This window comes from Schistosoma mansoni, chromosome 2 (genome assembly GCF_000237925.1).
Source record: "Schistosoma mansoni strain Puerto Rico chromosome 2, complete genome".
NCBI classification, from domain to species: domain Eukaryota; kingdom Metazoa; phylum Platyhelminthes; class Trematoda; order Strigeidida; family Schistosomatidae; genus Schistosoma; species Schistosoma mansoni.
This window is the reverse complement of record NC_031496.1, coordinates 19,120,154-19,138,555: the sequence shown is the minus strand read 5'-3', so window position 1 is coordinate 19,138,555 and position 18,402 is coordinate 19,120,154. Positions and strand designations below refer to the sequence as shown.

Genomic DNA, 18,402 nt, shown 5'->3' with positions numbered 1-18,402 from the left:
ATTTCCTGGTAGGTCGTAGACAGAAAGTAAGTGTGAATTCGAAGTGCTTCACCTGGAGACCAGTACTTAGTGGAATACCTCAAGGCTCTGACCTAGGTCATTTATTTTTTACGCTGTATGTAAATGAACTCCTAGGTATAGTTGAGTCCCGAATGTTATTATACGCTGATTATGTAAGAATCTGGCGAGAAATAACAGGTGACGCGGATGCATGTGCATTTCGGACATGCTTAAATATTGTGAATAACTGGTTTGAAGGGTGGTTGATGCCTATCAATACGACAAAGTGTGTCTGCATGCACTTTGGGGATATGAAGGCAAATAGATATAACATAGGGGAGGTGCATGTACTCACGGCCCAGTTTCACAAGGATCTTAGGGTGACAGCAAGTCATGATCTTAAGACCATGGCTCACTGCCGATAGGTTGAAGCTAAGGGGTTCCGAATCCTATGGGTTTTAAGATGGACATTCACCAAGTTAGATACTACCATGTTCATTGCAGTATACAAAACCCTAGTAAGAACTAAGCTTGAAAACTGAGTTCAGGTTGCAAGCCCCTGTTCAAGATATAGCTCGGATATCCTGGAAAAAGTACAGAGGGCAGCTAACCATGTACTCCCAGAACTCCGGGATTTATCATACAAAGGGCGGCTTGAAAAGCTAGACCTCTTTACTCTGTCCTATAGCAGATTAAGAGGTGATCTGATTTTGATGTATAGAATACCAATAAATGATTTTTGACATAATATATCCTCTCCTTCTCTTCTCACACGACATCTCAGAGGATACAACAGGAGAGTAGGGAAACCAAGAACGAACAAAATACCTGTGATATACATGTTTTCACACCGAGTCATCAATTCTCGGAACCTGTTACCTTGGTATCCGCACCTTCAATTGACTAATTCAAGAAAAGACTAGACACTCACAGAAGCATACTAGAACAAGAATAACATAGGATGTAGGCCCTTTGTCCTTACTACACAAATCTGAATATGAAACTCCAGCCATTGAATAACAAAAGTCCTGTACCATCTCAACCAAAAGGTGCGCGCAGTCTAATATTCGCGTTACGTCATCGACGTGTTAAGGTGTGTTTTCTGTATAATTGTGAGTGGTGATATATCATTTGTACACCAAAATAGCTACTTCCCAAACCTAAATGACATAATCCAAGTTACTAATTTGCTTTGGTCTAAAATTCATTACTTTTTCATCATGTTATCTTCAATGGCGTTTGTACATACTTAGTACATACATACATACATACATACATACCGAGTAAAAATTCAGATTAAGTGATTTCTAGCACTAAGTGGACACATTTTTCAAAACTTATGGTCTCGTTGTGTTTCGTAACTGCTTTTGGTTACTGACAAATATATAATTAGCATTATCACAAAAGTTTAAAACAGTGTATTCATAGTTACGGCTATTATCGTAAAGCGCTTAGCAATTAATTATTCAACAAACTTTCTTCTATGGATTTTGGGCGTCAGACAATCACTATCTTACATTTGTCAGCAACTTGGTCTGGACGGGTGTGTTGGCATATCATCATACTACATTAGTACGACGAGACGAAATAAAATGATCATTAGTGAAAGTGGACGAAACTAAGTAGTGGCGTTGATAGTGGAGTGTTTTAAACATCGAGAATATCGTTTCAAAAGACATCAAAATAAATATGTATTAAAAACGACTGGAGCTCAACAAGTTACTTAGCTGCATATAGTAAGGCGAGTTTTATGTGCACCGATTTGTGCCGTCTGACTTCATGTGCACAAAATATACGCTTTATAATTATAGTTGCAAGTTGACTCACCAGTTAGTACGGATTTTACATTTTTTCAAGCATCGGAAAGTCAGGAAAACAATAGCTGGAGCAACATTATGAACAAAATCAAGGAATACGCATTTGTAAAAGGCAAAAGTCCAGAAATTTGTTCTCTCACTTGTACTCAATAATAGGTAGTTTTATAAGCGATACAGTTTGTCTAGTAATAAGATGTAATATATCTCAGCGTGAGTAATATTATTAAACAAACATAGTACAGCTCTCCCCACATACAAGTTATTAAAGCAACCGAACTACTAAGTCATTGTTCTAACCACTATAAAGATTTCAATATAGTCCCAACCTGACCAAATTGCACGTTGTTGTGAAGAGACTCGATATACAGTAAATACGGTTACAGTATCGTTGTAAACATGTAAATTCAACAATGTTCTCTTACATGTGCTTCCATCTCAGGTCTTGACTCAAACATATCTTGAAATATCAACTTAAATCTATTGGGGTAATATGTTTCTGTTCATTTAGCTATTCGCCTCCGATTAAGAGTGCATCCTCTTATCGTATTTAGCAAAATTACTTCGGGCCGTTTTCTTAAAACCCTGTCTGCTTACTCAGGTTGTCATTGTATGCATCTGTATCAACATCTGTCGGTTTGATGGTTATCATGAAGTTTCTTTATCTCTTTGGTTATAGAACCTTCTGTCGGGCTATGTATCGGCAGCTAGTTATTTTACGTGGATATTGTAAAGAAAACTTTCCTAATGTTTTTAAGAGATATTAAACATTTTATTTATTTATTTAAAAGGCTGGTTCAAGAAGTATGGCTAGTGATCAAATATGTTATACTTTAGTCGGTTTGTCATCTGAAACAAAAACATATACTGAGCAAAAACTCAAAGACGATTTGCAGAACAGCAATGATAATGTGAAAAGAGAGGCACTTAAGGAACTCATTCGGCTAATTATTAATGGCGAGAAGTTCCCAAATTTATTAATGACTGTGATTCGCTTTGTTATGCCGTCACAGGATCACATGATTAAAAAGTTGTTGCTTTTATTCTGGGAAGTTGTGCCTAAGTACAGTTCAGACGGGAAACTGCTCCATGAAATGATACTAGTATGTGATGCTTATCGCAAAGATTTACAACACCCTAATGAATTCATCCGTGGGTCAACTTTACGATTTCTGTGTAAATTAAAAGAACCTGAATTACTGGAGCCTATTATGCCATCTATTCAACAGTGTCTGGAACATCGACATGCATATGTTCGACGAAATGCAGTGCTGGCAATTTTTACGATATACAAAAACTTCGAATCGCTTATTCCGGATGCACCTGAGAAAATTCTAAGATTCCTCGAACAAGAGCAAGATTCTTCTTGCAAAAGGAATGCTTTTATGATGTTGCTTCATGTCAGTCAGAGTACTGCTCTTGATTATCTTACTTCTTGTTTGGATGAAGTACAAAATTTCGGTGATATTCTTCAGCTCATAATTGTAGAGTTAATCTACAAAGTAAGTCCACACATACATAATTCTTTTTATTCTCTAGGTATGTCTCGCTAAACCTTCTGAAAGGTTACGGTTTATTCGTTGTATTTACAGCTTATTACAATCTAGTAGTGCTGCTGTGCGCTATGAAGCTGCAGGGACGCTGACAACACTAAGTTCTGCTCCTAGTGCCATTAAGGCAGCCGCAAGTTGTTACATTAATTTAATCCTGAAAGAAAGTGACAACAATGTAAAACTAATTGTATTGTCACGTCTCACTGATTTACGTCAGTATCATGAGCGTATTCTACAGGACCTAATTATGGATATCGTGCAGATCATAAGTAAGTTTGTTGTTTTCCATCTGATATATTCTTTATTATAGATGCATCTGATATGGAAGTTCGTCAGAAAACACTTAATTTAACGATGGATTTAGTGACAGCTCGTACAGCTGAAGAATTGATTAAGATATTTCGTAAGGAACTTATCAAAGCTTGCAGCACGAATACACGACCTTCAGCTCCAGCTAGTGATGGAGAAAAGTCATCTGGAGATGATCAAAATTCTGACGAATCTGTTTACCGTTTTTCATTAGTGCACACTATATATGATATTTGCTTACGGTTTCCAGAAGTATTACCAAGCATCGTACCGACAATTTGTGAAGTAAGTATCATTTGACTGGATAATTATTTTTTAAACACATAAATATTGGTACAAGGGGGCACCAGATATATATGCGCCACACAAATCTCATTTGATTTGTGTGAGGGCTGTGATACTGCCCGGGTGCCCAAACTGAAGCAGGTGGTTTTCTTAGGGGGCCACACCCCGAGCCTTTGACATGGTCTAGACCACAAGGCAGTGGAGCATCTTGAGGAGATGCAGTCCCTTGGTAGCCAGTGACCAACGATTGGTTCATACGCCATTTGTTCCTTCAGGATACTGGAACCCATGTGCACCATTGGTTTGGAATGAGGGTTTTACAACTCCCCTAGGTGGACTCTCCGTGTCCACTAACCCGGTTAAAGCGCCGGACATTCGCTTTTCGTCCTCTCAATTTCGTAAACAACAGTAATGCTGTGAGAAGGCAGTGAGTAGGACTTCCCTGGAAGAGGCTATATATTCGCGTGGCCATGTGAGAGCATTTGGAGAGGGAGAGCGGACTCTCCCCACTCTCGGCCGTACCAGGGCATTTGGGGGTTGGATAAAATAGTTAGTTATTTTTTCTCCAGCATATTTTCATTTTTAGCAAACTTCAGCTGCTTGATATAAGTTCGACCGTCCAGTTCATTTCGCCTTTGTATCCAAGATCAATGAATGCAACAACACTACTGCGACTAGTTCTAAGCTTTGTCACATCAGTCAGCCGACATAGAACCTAGCACAAATGTGTATTGATGCAAGTTACCACACCCTACATTCACTGTCTCCAACCATTGGCTGCCGTTATCGTCTAATTGAAGTCCATACGATAATCAATGATGAATTAAAATGGCTCCATAATCATTCATTTGTATATTCCTTTTAGCCATGAAAATTATTTTACCTTTTGTTCTATGTTTTATGTCGTTTCTTTCGCCGTTTCTATCCTTTTTAATGTTCCACTGCTGTTAGTGTTATCATCTCTACTTCTTTGATTTCCCTCTTGTTAACTTTCAGCATTCTGTTATGATGTGTCAACTTAGATCCACACATTTCTCTAAGTGCTAGGTTGGTTATATTCTATTTCATATAGTAAAAGTTTCAGCTTTATCACTGCAACTTCTTGGTGCATATCAGTCAGTTAATGATTCGGTCACAAACCTTGTAGAACCTAGCATAAGTGGTTATCAACCGAATCTACAACACCTCATGTTCAGACAGGGGGATATAAGCGACATTTATGTATTTTCATGTAATTTATTGATGGCGTTTGGGTTGTTCCGAGACTTTTTAGCTGAAATTCAGACTCAGAGAGCTATTAAGTGTAAAACTATACACTTTGTGCTACGTTAGGTTTGTTTGTTTTCGTCCCCAATTTATTCTGTGTGATTCTACTGTGACGTTATATGCATTTCTTAACTTTAGTGAGACTTCATTTTCTCCTTGCATAATTTCTAGTTTAATCGTACTAGTTGCTAAATCGCCCCCAAATGCCCTGCTGCGGACGAAAGTGGGGAGAGCCCGCCCTCTCTCGAAATGCTCTCACACGACCACGCGTATACAGCCTCTGCCGGGGAAGTCCCTACTCACTGCCTTCTCGTTGCGGGGGTGTTGTTTACGAAATTGAAAGGACGAAAAGCGAATGTCTGGTGCTTTAACAGGGTTGGTAGTCACGAGGGGGAGTTGGAAAACCCTCATTCCAAACTAGTGGTTCACATGGACTCTAGTATCCTGAGGGAGCAAATGGCGTATGAATGAATCATTGGTCACCGACTTCCATGGGACTGCATCTCCTTACGATGCTCCACTGCCTTGTGGATCAAACCTTTGGGTCAAAGGCTCCGGGTGTGACCCCCTAAGAAAACCAACTGCTTCAGTTTGAGCACCTGGGCAGTATCCCAGCCCTCACATAAATCGAACGATTTATATGGCGCATATCTATTTGGTGCCTCTTTGCACCAATGTTTACATGTTTTAATAAATAAATAATACATCGTATAACAACTGTTGTATTTATTTGTAATTTTCAAGATCCTGACCTACGAAGAAATTGGCGATACACGAGCTGCGAACGAGGCTTGTAAATTTTTACGTGAAATTTTGGAGCGATTTCCTCAAAGAAAGGCTGAAATTTTGGAAAAATTGATGCAAATTTTTCCATCGATTGTCGGCCGTGAAACTCTTCGACATTTAGTGTGGATTTTTGGTGAATATTGTACTACTTATGAAGAAATTAACTCCTTTATGACTCTTATTCGCCAGGTTAGTTTGACTTATCATAACGCTCTCAAATCATTTATTTTCGGAAACCCCAGTAACTTCTCTCATCAGAGTATCATCTTCATTGAGAACAACCGTGAAAAAGTCATTTGAGTTTTCGTGCCTTTTTATGCATTGGCATTCAGTATTATTTCGAGACTGCTGTGTTAGAAAGTTTGTTATTAAGAGACCACGTGGATTAAATACTGATTTAAAGACAAATCCTGAAGTAATCTAAATAAACATTTTTAGAGTGCTAATCCAACTTTCACTACGTTTTTGTAAATCGTTGATCAGGGTACTATTTAACAATTGTTTCACTGGTACCACTGGGTTAGTGGTTAAAGTGCCTGGCTTCCAACTAGTATATAACAGTTCCTAAAATGGCCTTACCTATTTGACTTTGCGTAGCTGGGCAGCGTCACTAATCAAACAAAGTGTAGCTCAAAATTGTACTTCATAAAGGAGTTGCATTAAATATAATTTTGTCAGTCTACTTTCTAATGGATTGTGTATGTTAGGAAATCTTTTGATTGCTATTATACTTATCAACTGCGGTCTCTTCGTACTCTATGACTATGTTTCAAGGTTTTTATGTAGACGTTATGAAATTTTCTACATTTGATGGCAACGCCCTTCATCTGTTGAAGTAAACAAACATACGTGGAAACATTTCAAGGAACTCACAGATACATAGCACATTTTTAATGGGAACATTTTAAAAAGCTATGGATGAATTAACTCGTTTATCCTTAACACGAATTAAGTACTGATGACTTTTTTGTACTAGTCAGTGGATCGATAGCTTATCCAAAATCTTGTTCACTTAACATTTGCTTAAATTAGTTAGTCTACCGATGTAGTGTAGTAATTTAGCAACTAGTGAAACGCTAAATGATTGTTTAGCTTTGACTAGAATACGATAATCCAGTCACATACCGAAGAAGGATAGATAGTTCTGTTAAGCACATAAGCATTGGTATAAAGAGGCACCAAACAGATGTGAGCCACATGAATCATTCGATTTGTGTGAGGGCTGGAATACTACTAAGGTGCCCAAATCGAAGTTTACACCGTTAGTAACCGAATACAGCAGCATCTTGAAATAATGAGATTTGATTGTGTAGAAAATATTGGGTATTATCTGTCAAAAGGTGGTGCCGATCAAAAAGTTTGTAATCTGCAAACAATTGGGATGAATTATTGTTATTGAATGTGCAACTAAAAAGTCCCATGTGATTGTATGTAAATGTTTGACTGCCACATTTTGCGTCATCACAACAATGCTATTCAGTAGTTTGTAGAATTTATCTCTAGTTGCATTCCGATTGCAATCATTGGAAATAGCATAGCTGCAAGTTGCAGATGTTATCCATTTTATTCCCAGTTACTTCCGTGCAATATCCTCTTGAAAATGTATATGTAGTATGCGTTTTGAATTGACATATCAAGAACTTATTTGCAACACGGCAAAAAGTCTCAAGCCGACTTCATCAATAATACTGCTTTCCAGTTTATTGACCGAAATCTGTTTGTTGTCCGATCCACATCAGTATGTAAACTTTGTGGATGATAAATTTTCTTTGCGTACACAGCTTCAAAAAGGTAGCATTTGGGACAAAACATTTATTCAATAGCTCAAGGGGATTCAGGATACTAGTTATGTGGGGTGTAAATTAACCGAGATTCATAGTCAAATTACAATAAATATGAGAAAGTGGAGTTATTGAACATAATTTTACTTATAAAATATACACAACATACAGTGTGCTACGGTACTTCAAATAGAAAACGAAATTCTACTCATTTGGCCCTTATGAGGTCAATAAAAGTAGAAAATGATTTGTTAGGTTTCAGGATGATAGAACAGGATCGGAACTGCTACTGAAACCATTGCACCAGACAAATTGCTCCATTACAAAGACCATCCCAGACCACTGGAACAAACTGCCAACACTAACATATATAGCGAAATATTGACTCCTCACTTCCCTTGGAAGTTTATCCTAATATTATTAAGCAAAAATACGACAGAGAGTCACGATCAAATTTTCGAGCTCAGATAACATCTATGTAAATTAGAATTTACGGCATATTTATTTATTTATTTAAACACATAAATATTGGTACAAGGGTACACCAGATATATATGTGCCACACAAATCTCATTTGATTTGTGCGAGGGCTGTGATACTGCCCAGGTCCCAAAACTGAAGCAGGTGGTTTCCTTAGGGGGCCACACCCGGAGGCTTTGGTTCATACTCCATTTGCTCCCTCAGGATACTAGAGTCCATGTGAACCACTAGTTTGGAATGAGGGTTTTCCAACTCCCCCTCGTGACTACCAACCCTGTTAAAGCACCAGACATTCGCTTTTCGTCCTTTCAATTTCGTAAACAACACCCTCGCAACGAGAAGGCAGTGAGTAGGGACTTCCCCGGCAGAGGCTGTATACGCGTGGTCGTGTGAGAGCATTTCGAGAGAGGGCGGGCTCTCCCCACTCTCATCCGCAGCAGCGCATTTGGGGCATATGAGAACAATAACGGGGCGGATTTGAACCTAGCACACAACAATACCATCATGCTCTGTCCCGTCCCCCTTGGCAGATCAGGCAACCCGAAAGTTACTCTAGAACACGACCAGAGCATACGACAGGCTAGGTACCCCGGTCAAGAAAATAATAACCGCTGAAGCCTGGGGTAAATACCACTAGGCTGGCGTACATGCAGTCCAGCACGAAGCCAGGTGCATGCTTCATTATATATATATATATATATATATATATATATACTTATTTATTTATTATTTCTAATTTCTTTATTCGCATTTTGACTATCATCTTACCAAGGTTATTGGCGAGCTACCACTTGTTGATGAGGAGTTACGCAGACAGGCCAGTCAAGCGAATCCAGTGGATTCGTCTGCTGAAAACCAAAGCCAGCCGTCCGTACTAATTTCAGGTGATGTAAATGTTGGTGTCAATCCAGCACAACGTGTTACCGCAGATGGGACATACGCAACTCAATCTGCTCTCACTCTTCGTAGGTTACGTAAATCAATATATTTTGTTTTAGAATATAATGCATTTAGATATGTTTTTAAGTTTCAGACGTCATTGGTTGTAATTGAAACCCCGAATTTCCGAAATTTTCTATTTCGATGTTTCACTGAAGATGGTATTTGATATGTCATCATCTATCGTCAAAATCATCAGCTAAGTATTCACTTACTCAGCCAAGATTATCTTCACCATGTTATTGTGTTCATAGTGACTCAGATACCCGAAACACAATAAGATACCGTGCAAAATTGTGAGGGAAGGAAAACTAACACGTCCGATTGATGTAACGGATACAATAGGGCTTCAATACGAGTTGCTGTACATTAAAAATGTATAACTAGACAGAAATATATATATATATATATACTTATTTCTTCATCTGTTCAATCAGCAAAACTTAACAACTTGTCCATCCTGCAAAGACCAACTAGATGATCATATTAACTATATTAACAGCTTAATTTAGTGCACATTAAGCAGTACTTAATATCAGTGTAGTTCATTTACCAAGAACAGGTTTATTAACTCGTTTTTAAGAGGCACTTTGTGAACAAGGTAGTGATAATACGTGGGTCTCTAAATTCAAGTAGATGAAAGTGTTAGAACTTCAATCAGACAGACATCAACATAGAGCCTGGCATAGACATGTGTTGGCTTAAGCTACTATACCTCATGAGCAAGATAAGATGAAAATAACAAGATGAACACATGACCTGTTTGTTAAAAACAGAGTTCTTTGATCACAAAACCAGTGTTCCGAAATTAGGATTGCTCAGGCAGACAGAAAGCCATTTTGTGCTTATAATTTAAACTTAATGTTTACGAAATGATGATGTTATCATCTATTTTTTTCTGACCTATTTGTTTCTAGCCATTTCCGAAATTAAGCATAAGGTGTACAACACCTTGTAAGTAACCTGAAAATCTGCTACCATGTGTTTGGGCCCAGTAGATATCATGATTCAATGAGTGTTCCACCTTGAAACACTAAGTTCAATGGTTTTAACATGTATAGTGCATGTTGTTTCAGCCTCAGGGAGCGTGCACCGTAATTGAATTTAACTGTAGGAAATGATAAAGAATCTATCACACTTTTTGACGTTTGATGTTTTACTCTAATGAACACGTGAATTGTTTAAAATATTTGTCCTATGAAACAGCAGATCTATCCATGTTAAAAGTGATCAATTGATTAGTTGTCCCCGTTTCATTTTTAAAATTATTTAAGGTTCGAATAAAGATTCTAGCTCTGTAAATGCAATAAAACGACCTGTCCTACAAGCAGCTCTATTCGAATCACATTATATGCCTGGAGTTGTATTATCTGCCTGTTTAGTGAAATTATTTTATCGATATTCATTGATTCTTAAACAAGAACAAATGAAAACTGTTAAAGATGAAAGCACAAAAAGTAAAATAACTTCAAAAGAAAATTCATTCGCTGCTGAATGTATGCTTATCATTGCGAGTATGATACATTTGGCTACTAGTCAACTACTTCCCCATCAAGTAAATCCTGACCACTTAGATCGTATGTGGATTTGTCTAAAGGTAGGATAATTTTTGATCTTATGGAGTTTTTGTTTTGATTTTTGCCTACTTGTTTTATTAATACATGATGGTAAATCATTTTACTTCAATGATGAATAATGTATAATATAATACCGGTAGTCATAGTTAGACAAAATCAGTGACCGAAATTTCTCTCCTTATAAGCGAATTGTCCGATTTATAAATAACAGTTATTTAGTGAATGTCAACCGTCAACATGAGATTCAAATTCAATTTGTACTACCTTCCAGCTCTAGTAATATCAAATAAATTATCTTAAGATGAATGCCTCTCTGTGGTTATAATGACCAACCTTGTTCCCATTGCTGATTTCTTTACATGAACAGGCGGCCAGTATAACTCAGTGGTACAGTCCTGACATCTAAAGCATTATGTAAGCAATACAAAGTCTCAATGAAATATTATCTACTTGATTGTTTTATAGAATGCTAGTAATACTGAGGTTTGATAACTCATTTTCTGAAAGTTTCACGTTTGAGTAAAAGCTAGGTATGTCAGGTTAACTTATGATAGTACTTCAAAACCCCGGATCTATGCAGGCAACTCACTGGACTTAGTAGCTCAGGATCTTATCTGTTGACCATTCTTCTCGGACTACATAAACGGTGGGGACTAATAAAAAGTGGAAAACATCGAGGAAAGCTCTCCATAATTAACGTTAGTTCTATGTCTTCTGGAATTCTTTATAATTAATGTTACGTAACCAAACAATTTTTGGCTTTACTTTTCCATTTGTACAGATCTTGGCTGATCGTCGTCCTGAAGTCTTAGAGGCTTTCGAACATACATCTCGTGACTGCCTTACTGAAATGCTTACATACCAAGAGTCAGAACGTAAAAACAATGCTAAAGCTCGTAATCAAGGCTTAATTGAGCATCAAAAACAATTGGCTGAGTTGAATCGTGCGGACGCGCCTATCAAATTCTCTCTACTTACTGGCCAAACTGAGTTTGGTGACACAGTAGATCGTTTTGACTTAACACTTAGCCAAGCACTGGGTGCAGGTGGAAAAGGAAATGCTGGTGATGCTTATGCTACATCTAAGCTCAGTAAGGTAAAGTAAACAAACGTTATTTGTATGAACTTGTCTGTTTTTAGGTACTCACATCTTGATATTATTGGAAATAGTAGATTTAATTAAGATTCCTTCATATCTACAAACTAAACAGGCAATCGCTCATTGGTTAAATCCCTCTCCCTTTAACTACTAGATCCCAGGTTCAAACCTTTCTACCCAGTGTGGTGTGGACGGCTGGTTAATGTCACTAGTACTCACATAAAAGTGTACATCAGGGTTACGTCCATGTATTTGTACTCAGTGACCAAGTTACAGAAGTTTTAAAATACCTATAGTCCTATATAATTGTTTCCAAATAAAATTTAACTCTTATCAAGTGATCATATAAACCATGCTTCATGTGATGAATTTTTGTAATATCCAGGTCAGTCAGTAATAATCAATGTAGAGGTTGGCAGAAATTTGCGGTGCCCAAGTTGGCATACTAAATCACCTAAACAAAATGAGATCAACGAAATGAATAACAGCAGTTGCGATAATCGAAGTACCCATAATAGTGGGAATGGATAAACATTGTGAGAAAAATAAAGGAAAAATATGTATGAAGGAATACTTTAACTGAAGATCCAAAAGAATATAAGGAGTAAATCCATCTGCGTCACTGTGATTGATTGTGTGCCATACCACCCAGTTAATTCTTCCAAGTGCTTACTACCTAGACTACAACCATTGATCAGGTTATTTTGGTAGCTGATTTAAATCTGGCAGTTTTTTAATTAACAAGATATTACACATACAAGTTATTCAGCGTTCTGTCCTCTAAGTTTGCAACTTCATTCGGTTACGGATTTGAAACCCTCTCTGTCTACTTCAGTTTGGGCACCTGAATAATATTACTGGTTCACAAACACAAAATATAATAATAATAATTATTATTATTACTCTATGCTGTTATCAAAGTTATACATTTCTTCAGTGAATCAGTTATTTTCTTTTCAAAAATTTTTAGGTTCACCAATTAACTGGCTTTTCTGATCCTGTATACGCAGAAGCGTATGTTCATGTGAATCAATTCGATATTTTGTTAGATGTATTAGTTGTTAATCAAACCAAAGATACACTGCAAAATTTAACATTAGAACTGTCTACATTAGGCGATTTACGTCTGGTTGAAAAACCTAGTCCATTAACAATTGCACCTCAAGATTTTGCTAGTATCAAAGCAAATATTAAGGTTAGTTTGTATTCTATATTATGTATAATTTTTATTAAATATTAAAGTTACCGTAAAATTACTGAAAAATACAAAAAAATTATCACAATGAATTTTTCTATCCTATTGCTTTTTAACAGTGTTATATCCTAGCGAAGACATAAGTACGGGTAACTTCCGGGATCTATTAATGGACTATTATTCTATGTATATTGTTATTGTATAACTATACAGTGATTAGGTTGTATGTATCTATATTCATCTTATTATAAGCTTCATTTTGACCCATAGATTATTATTATACGAATTACTGCCCCTAAATTATATTCAGTTTATTGATTATTGTCTCCCACGTTCACAGCCGCATTTTGGCTTAATCTCGTACAAATATTATTTTCTATTTCATGGTATGATGCGATCTGTCTGTCTGGTATATAAACTAAATACGCTTGAAATAAATGATTCGCATAGCAGAAGCTGTAATTGGTGTTCTGGACTCAATTGGAAGGGCTAGACGGACAAGGGATCAATAAGGACGCTAGACTGTTCATACTGGTCGAACGTCATTGATTTGGCAAAGTGTTAAGATTGGAAATGTCGTATTCCGATTGCTAGATAATTCACGTGATAAAAAGGCGGGCATAAAAACACAACAAATTGGAGACAGCTTCTTTCCTAAATTCATAACAAATAGGTATCTAGAAAAAGTTTTGAGGTTTGGTGATAAAACTCATTAGCTAAATCAAAAAAAGCTTTATATTAGACGATCTAAATATTGATTATATTCTATATTTATTTATTCTACTACTTATTTACAATGTGCCCAATTGAATATCGAACTCACTGTCTTATTAATTTACATTTCAACCTGATTAAATTAATTGCATTTTATATATGTTTTCAGGTTTCTTCTACTGAAAATGGTATCATCTTCGGAAATATTTCTTACGATGTTCGGGGTTCATCTGGCGAAACAACTTGCATTGTGTTAAATGATATTCATATTGATATCATGGAGTACATTATGCCGGCCACTTGTACACCAAGTGAATTTCGTCAAATGTGGTCTGAATTTGAATGGGAGAATAAGGTGAGCATCAAACTCATAACAAAATGTTTGGAGGTTGAATGAATATATAGACGAAATTATCACATCAACTTATTCTTTTGAGTCATGTTCAATCGATTCATGTTGTAGCTTGTTTCTTTTCATGTAAATTTATGCTCAATTACTTATTAAGGCTCTTTGTGATCATTTCAGGTTACTGTGAATACGCAAATCAAAGATCTGTTCACCTATTTGTCTCAAATTACAAGACATACGAATTTACGTTGCCTAACACCTACTGAGGCTCTTTCGGGTGATTGTGATTATCTTTGCGTGACGCTTTATGCCAAGACAATATTTGGCGAACATGTTTTAGCTAATTTATGTTTGGAAAAAGCGGAAGCTGATCAACCTGTAACTGGTCATGTACGAATTCGAGCTAAAACACAGGGTATGGCTGTCACAATGGGAGAAAGAGTACGTTCAGTTTAACCCTTCTGATTGTCAATATCTTGTACTTTAATGTAGGATGAATGTAGTTTAAAAGGAAACTATTCAATAGTATGCGTTGATAAATCAAGTTTTATATTTTCTGGTTGTTTTGTTGCATTTAAAGTGGGTGACTTGGTCAATGATTACCAGTTTAATTCATATATCATTTCTTTATATGTCGTTTCCTTTTCGAATCCAGAAAAAATATTAACTTTTTGCCATACTTCTATATTGTATTACTTATCCATAGGTAAGAAATAAGTCCATTGATAACCTCAATTTCGGCGCGAAATTCACTCACTCATTTGGCTAAATACCATTTTGTCATTGTAGCTAATGTTAGTTCGCAATGAAAACATTAAATTAAATTTCTAACCCTAACATCCAACTTTAAATCTTAATATTGATTCCTCATACTAATACATAACCCTCATTTGACCCTATTAAGTAGGTGGACATTCCAAGTTCATTTTAGCGTTACTCTAAGGTCGTCCATAAATTATCGTCTTACCGAAACACCATTTGAAAGATTTCCTTCAGTTAAGCAAGTTCTCACTTTTTCCAATGTGAAATAAAACCACAACAAAATTCTTACTGGTTTCTATTCTGAGCCACCCCTAAATTTATCAAAAAAACTAAGGATGTTTCTTACATAAGATGACAAAGTTCATTGTCATTACCATCATTTACCACTTGTTAATGCGCAAGTTAAATTAAAAAAACTTATCGTAAGCCAAATCACAAACGAAGCACTATTTTTTCAACTTCTTCAAACTTGAAAATAAATAATCGGCTTTATGCATTGAATCCCACCTTTTAATTGTAGAGTATGAATTGACTAGGGTTCTTCAATTACTTCTGGAAATATCGGTGCCTATTTTGATCCGAAGCGATGGGGGTGTATATCTTTTAACATAATTTATGTATAACACTATTCTAAGTAGTGTATTACCACTGGTTTATTTCGCAATCCCCATCTTTCTATTGGTTTCACATTTCTGTTTTATAGGTTAGCAGCTGTCAAAAGAACTGGCCAGTTAATAATTCTCAAACCCCGAGCGACAACACTACAAAACATCAAGATGATGAGAATTCCGATGCAAATGTAATACGTTCTCATTCACCAGTTAATAATGTATTGGTGAATAGTCACTAATTTACTTACTTTGAAATTTTTCTTCATTCTTTTGTCTACAGGGAACTCAGTTTATTTCTCTCTGTATTTGCTTATTCCTACTCAAATTGTTTTGCTGTAAGTTGAACTGCATGAAATCTTTTAATCATCTGCATTACTTTTTACTCATGAGTATGTTAAGCACTACGTCTTTGTAATAGTTGCTACTATGTTTTGGTTCTTTTATTCCTTCTCGTTTTTTTTGTATCTTAGTCTAATATAAATCTTTTTTCAGAGATTGCTTTGATTTCCCTAAATACTGTTCTGAAGTTCTATGCGAAATTCAGTCGAAAGGATTGAGCTTAAGTTATGTGTCACGTTTTCAGTCTGAATTAAGAATTGATCAGTTAAGTTAAATATTACAGTAAATTTCTGATTTTCTCTCTGTTAACATACAAAATGGTTTAAAATAATCCACTTGATTAACTTACATAACACAGCGTGAATGACAAACTTCCCATAAAATGTTTAAATCGAGAAAAATGTAATATTCGTTAAACACCTTGAGCGTTTCTGATACTGCACAACGTGCAACATACTGATCCAAACGAGTGGTTATGGAAAGTTAAAGTACAACTCGAATAACTAGACTATAATAGTGTAGACACTAAATGTCTTTGGTTCTCGTTCTCAGCTGAAATTCGAGGTTGAAAATGTGGTTGCAACCAAGTATCTGAACAGACAGAAGATAATTTAACTCCCAACAAGTGTTATTGATTTAAAGTCTGGTTTAAGAATCATGCAACTAGTAGGAGTTTACTTCCGGAAAGCTACTGGGATTTCCTTTGGAAAACAACTGTTGTCTGTCACATTTTGATTTCAACTGAAAGGCTTTTATTTTAGTTTAAATGTGATAATCTTGCTAGTCACTTTGGAACAAACTTCCTGATTATCACAGATTATCATGCTGAATTTTATCAAAAACAGTATCGTGTTTCCACAGAATAAAAATAATACCTATTCAGAATAGATGAATACTAGAAACAAGAATCGAGAATATAGTTTCAGCCCGGTCATAATTTCGAACTTATACAAGGCTACGGAATATACCGTGGAGAGACGAAGATTTTGATAAACGCAGCATTCTACAAGGCACTGATAGATCTACATAACCATACATATACAGGATTCTTTGAAACACCAAATAACAGTTTTATGCCAATTTTGAGAAAATCAAGGTTTTGTTTAGCATGCATGAGTGTTGTTTTGTGACGGTTTTTGACAACCGATGGTTTTCAGGGTGAATGATTCATCGAATAAATTTTGTCATAAAACAGGTGCTGGTGTTCAGAGCGACAAAAACTTCTCAATTAAGACATCTAGCTCGAAAAACTCAGCAGCGTCACAAAAATAAGCATGAGCTGCCAATCTCCGGTTAATAAAAATGTTCTGGGGCTTGTCAGTTACCTGAAAGCAGGATTCTGGTTTATCAAGCATTATTACAGAATCAGCTGTTCGATAAAATTAAATGTTACAAATAAGTTTATTTGATGAAGGGTATAGATAACATCAGTTGCTTCATGTATGACTGCTTTCATATTCAAAGCTACAATTTAATAGATAAATGAATTTATGTTGTTGGTTTTGTACGGTCCATGCGAACAAAGGATATCCAAGAAACAATTGGTCATCTTGATTCGCTTAACAGTGGCGAGGGAGAAGTATTGCAAAACATTTTCTCCATCCACCTAGGGATCTGATGTGACTTTAGAGTTTAGATTAATCCCCTGCACTTCGTTCGTATATATATGTGCATCGCTTATCTGGAGCATAATTCCTGTGTCAGAGACCACAATCAAAACCACTCAACCAGAGCCCACTAAATCATTATTGTTCATAATTAATAGAAAACATAATTTCACGAAATGTTCCTTACTTTTTGTCCCTATTAAAACATTAATAACCGCGATTGTTAAGACCATCGATTTCATTAAACAAACGGGGGCAAATAAAATGTAAGTTGAAGTCAGAAACTTTCTAAGATTAAAAAATCACCGATATAATAATTCTGTTCTCCTTCGTTTAATATCCAACTCATATTTATATCGTGAGCAATCGCCCAGTTGATTGATGTGCGATTAACGTATGAAATCGACTTTTCTCCATTTGTTCGTCAAATGTAATCATATTTTGAAAAGAAGTAATTACATAGCTTAACCAATTCGTTGTATCTGTTGGTCATAGATGTTCAATTATATGAGTATGGTAATTATATGTTCAAACAGTGAATTATTGATTAATTGATGTTAAATACCATTCAAGTAGATTTATACAAATCTACCTGTAAATAAATCATGTAAAATGTAGTGTATTCATGTATGAGTTTGACTTATTTCAGTAGTCAAATAAATCCATATTAGCAGTTCCTGTATTTTCACTACGCAACTTCAGATTGTGGGTTTCAGTTTCAAACACTGGTCAGTTAAGCACTCAGTAGACACAATAAGTTACAGACATAATGAAATATAAGCAAGCCCAAATAACGTCGCAAAAGTTACGGTATACATTAAGTAAAAGACGTTACTTGACAGCATTGAATTAAAACTCATTGGTCTCTGAACTGTAGATATTTATTGCGTACGTGTGGATTAACTGTTTGAGTCAAAGACAAAAGTTATTATTCAC

At 36.0% G+C, this 18,402-nt stretch overlaps 1 protein-coding gene across 1 annotated transcript; it reads left to right on the top strand.

The window, feature by feature from the left end:
* Positions 1-997: 997 nt before the first annotated feature.
* Smp_124430 (putative coatomer beta subunit) lies at positions 998-16,725 on the top strand (the record flags this gene model as incomplete). The annotated part of the gene is made up of 12 exons (XM_018795983.1): positions 998-1,093; positions 2,606-3,316; positions 3,354-3,636; positions 3,678-3,770; positions 3,822-3,965; positions 5,988-6,202; positions 9,047-9,239; positions 10,488-10,810; positions 11,572-11,886; positions 12,860-13,084; positions 15,613-15,744; positions 16,621-16,725. 12 exons carry the CDS (start codon positions 998-1,000, stop codon positions 16,723-16,725), a joined length of 2,835 nt encoding a protein of 944 aa, XP_018650241.1.
* Between the last annotated feature and the right edge of the window lie 1,677 nt (positions 16,726-18,402).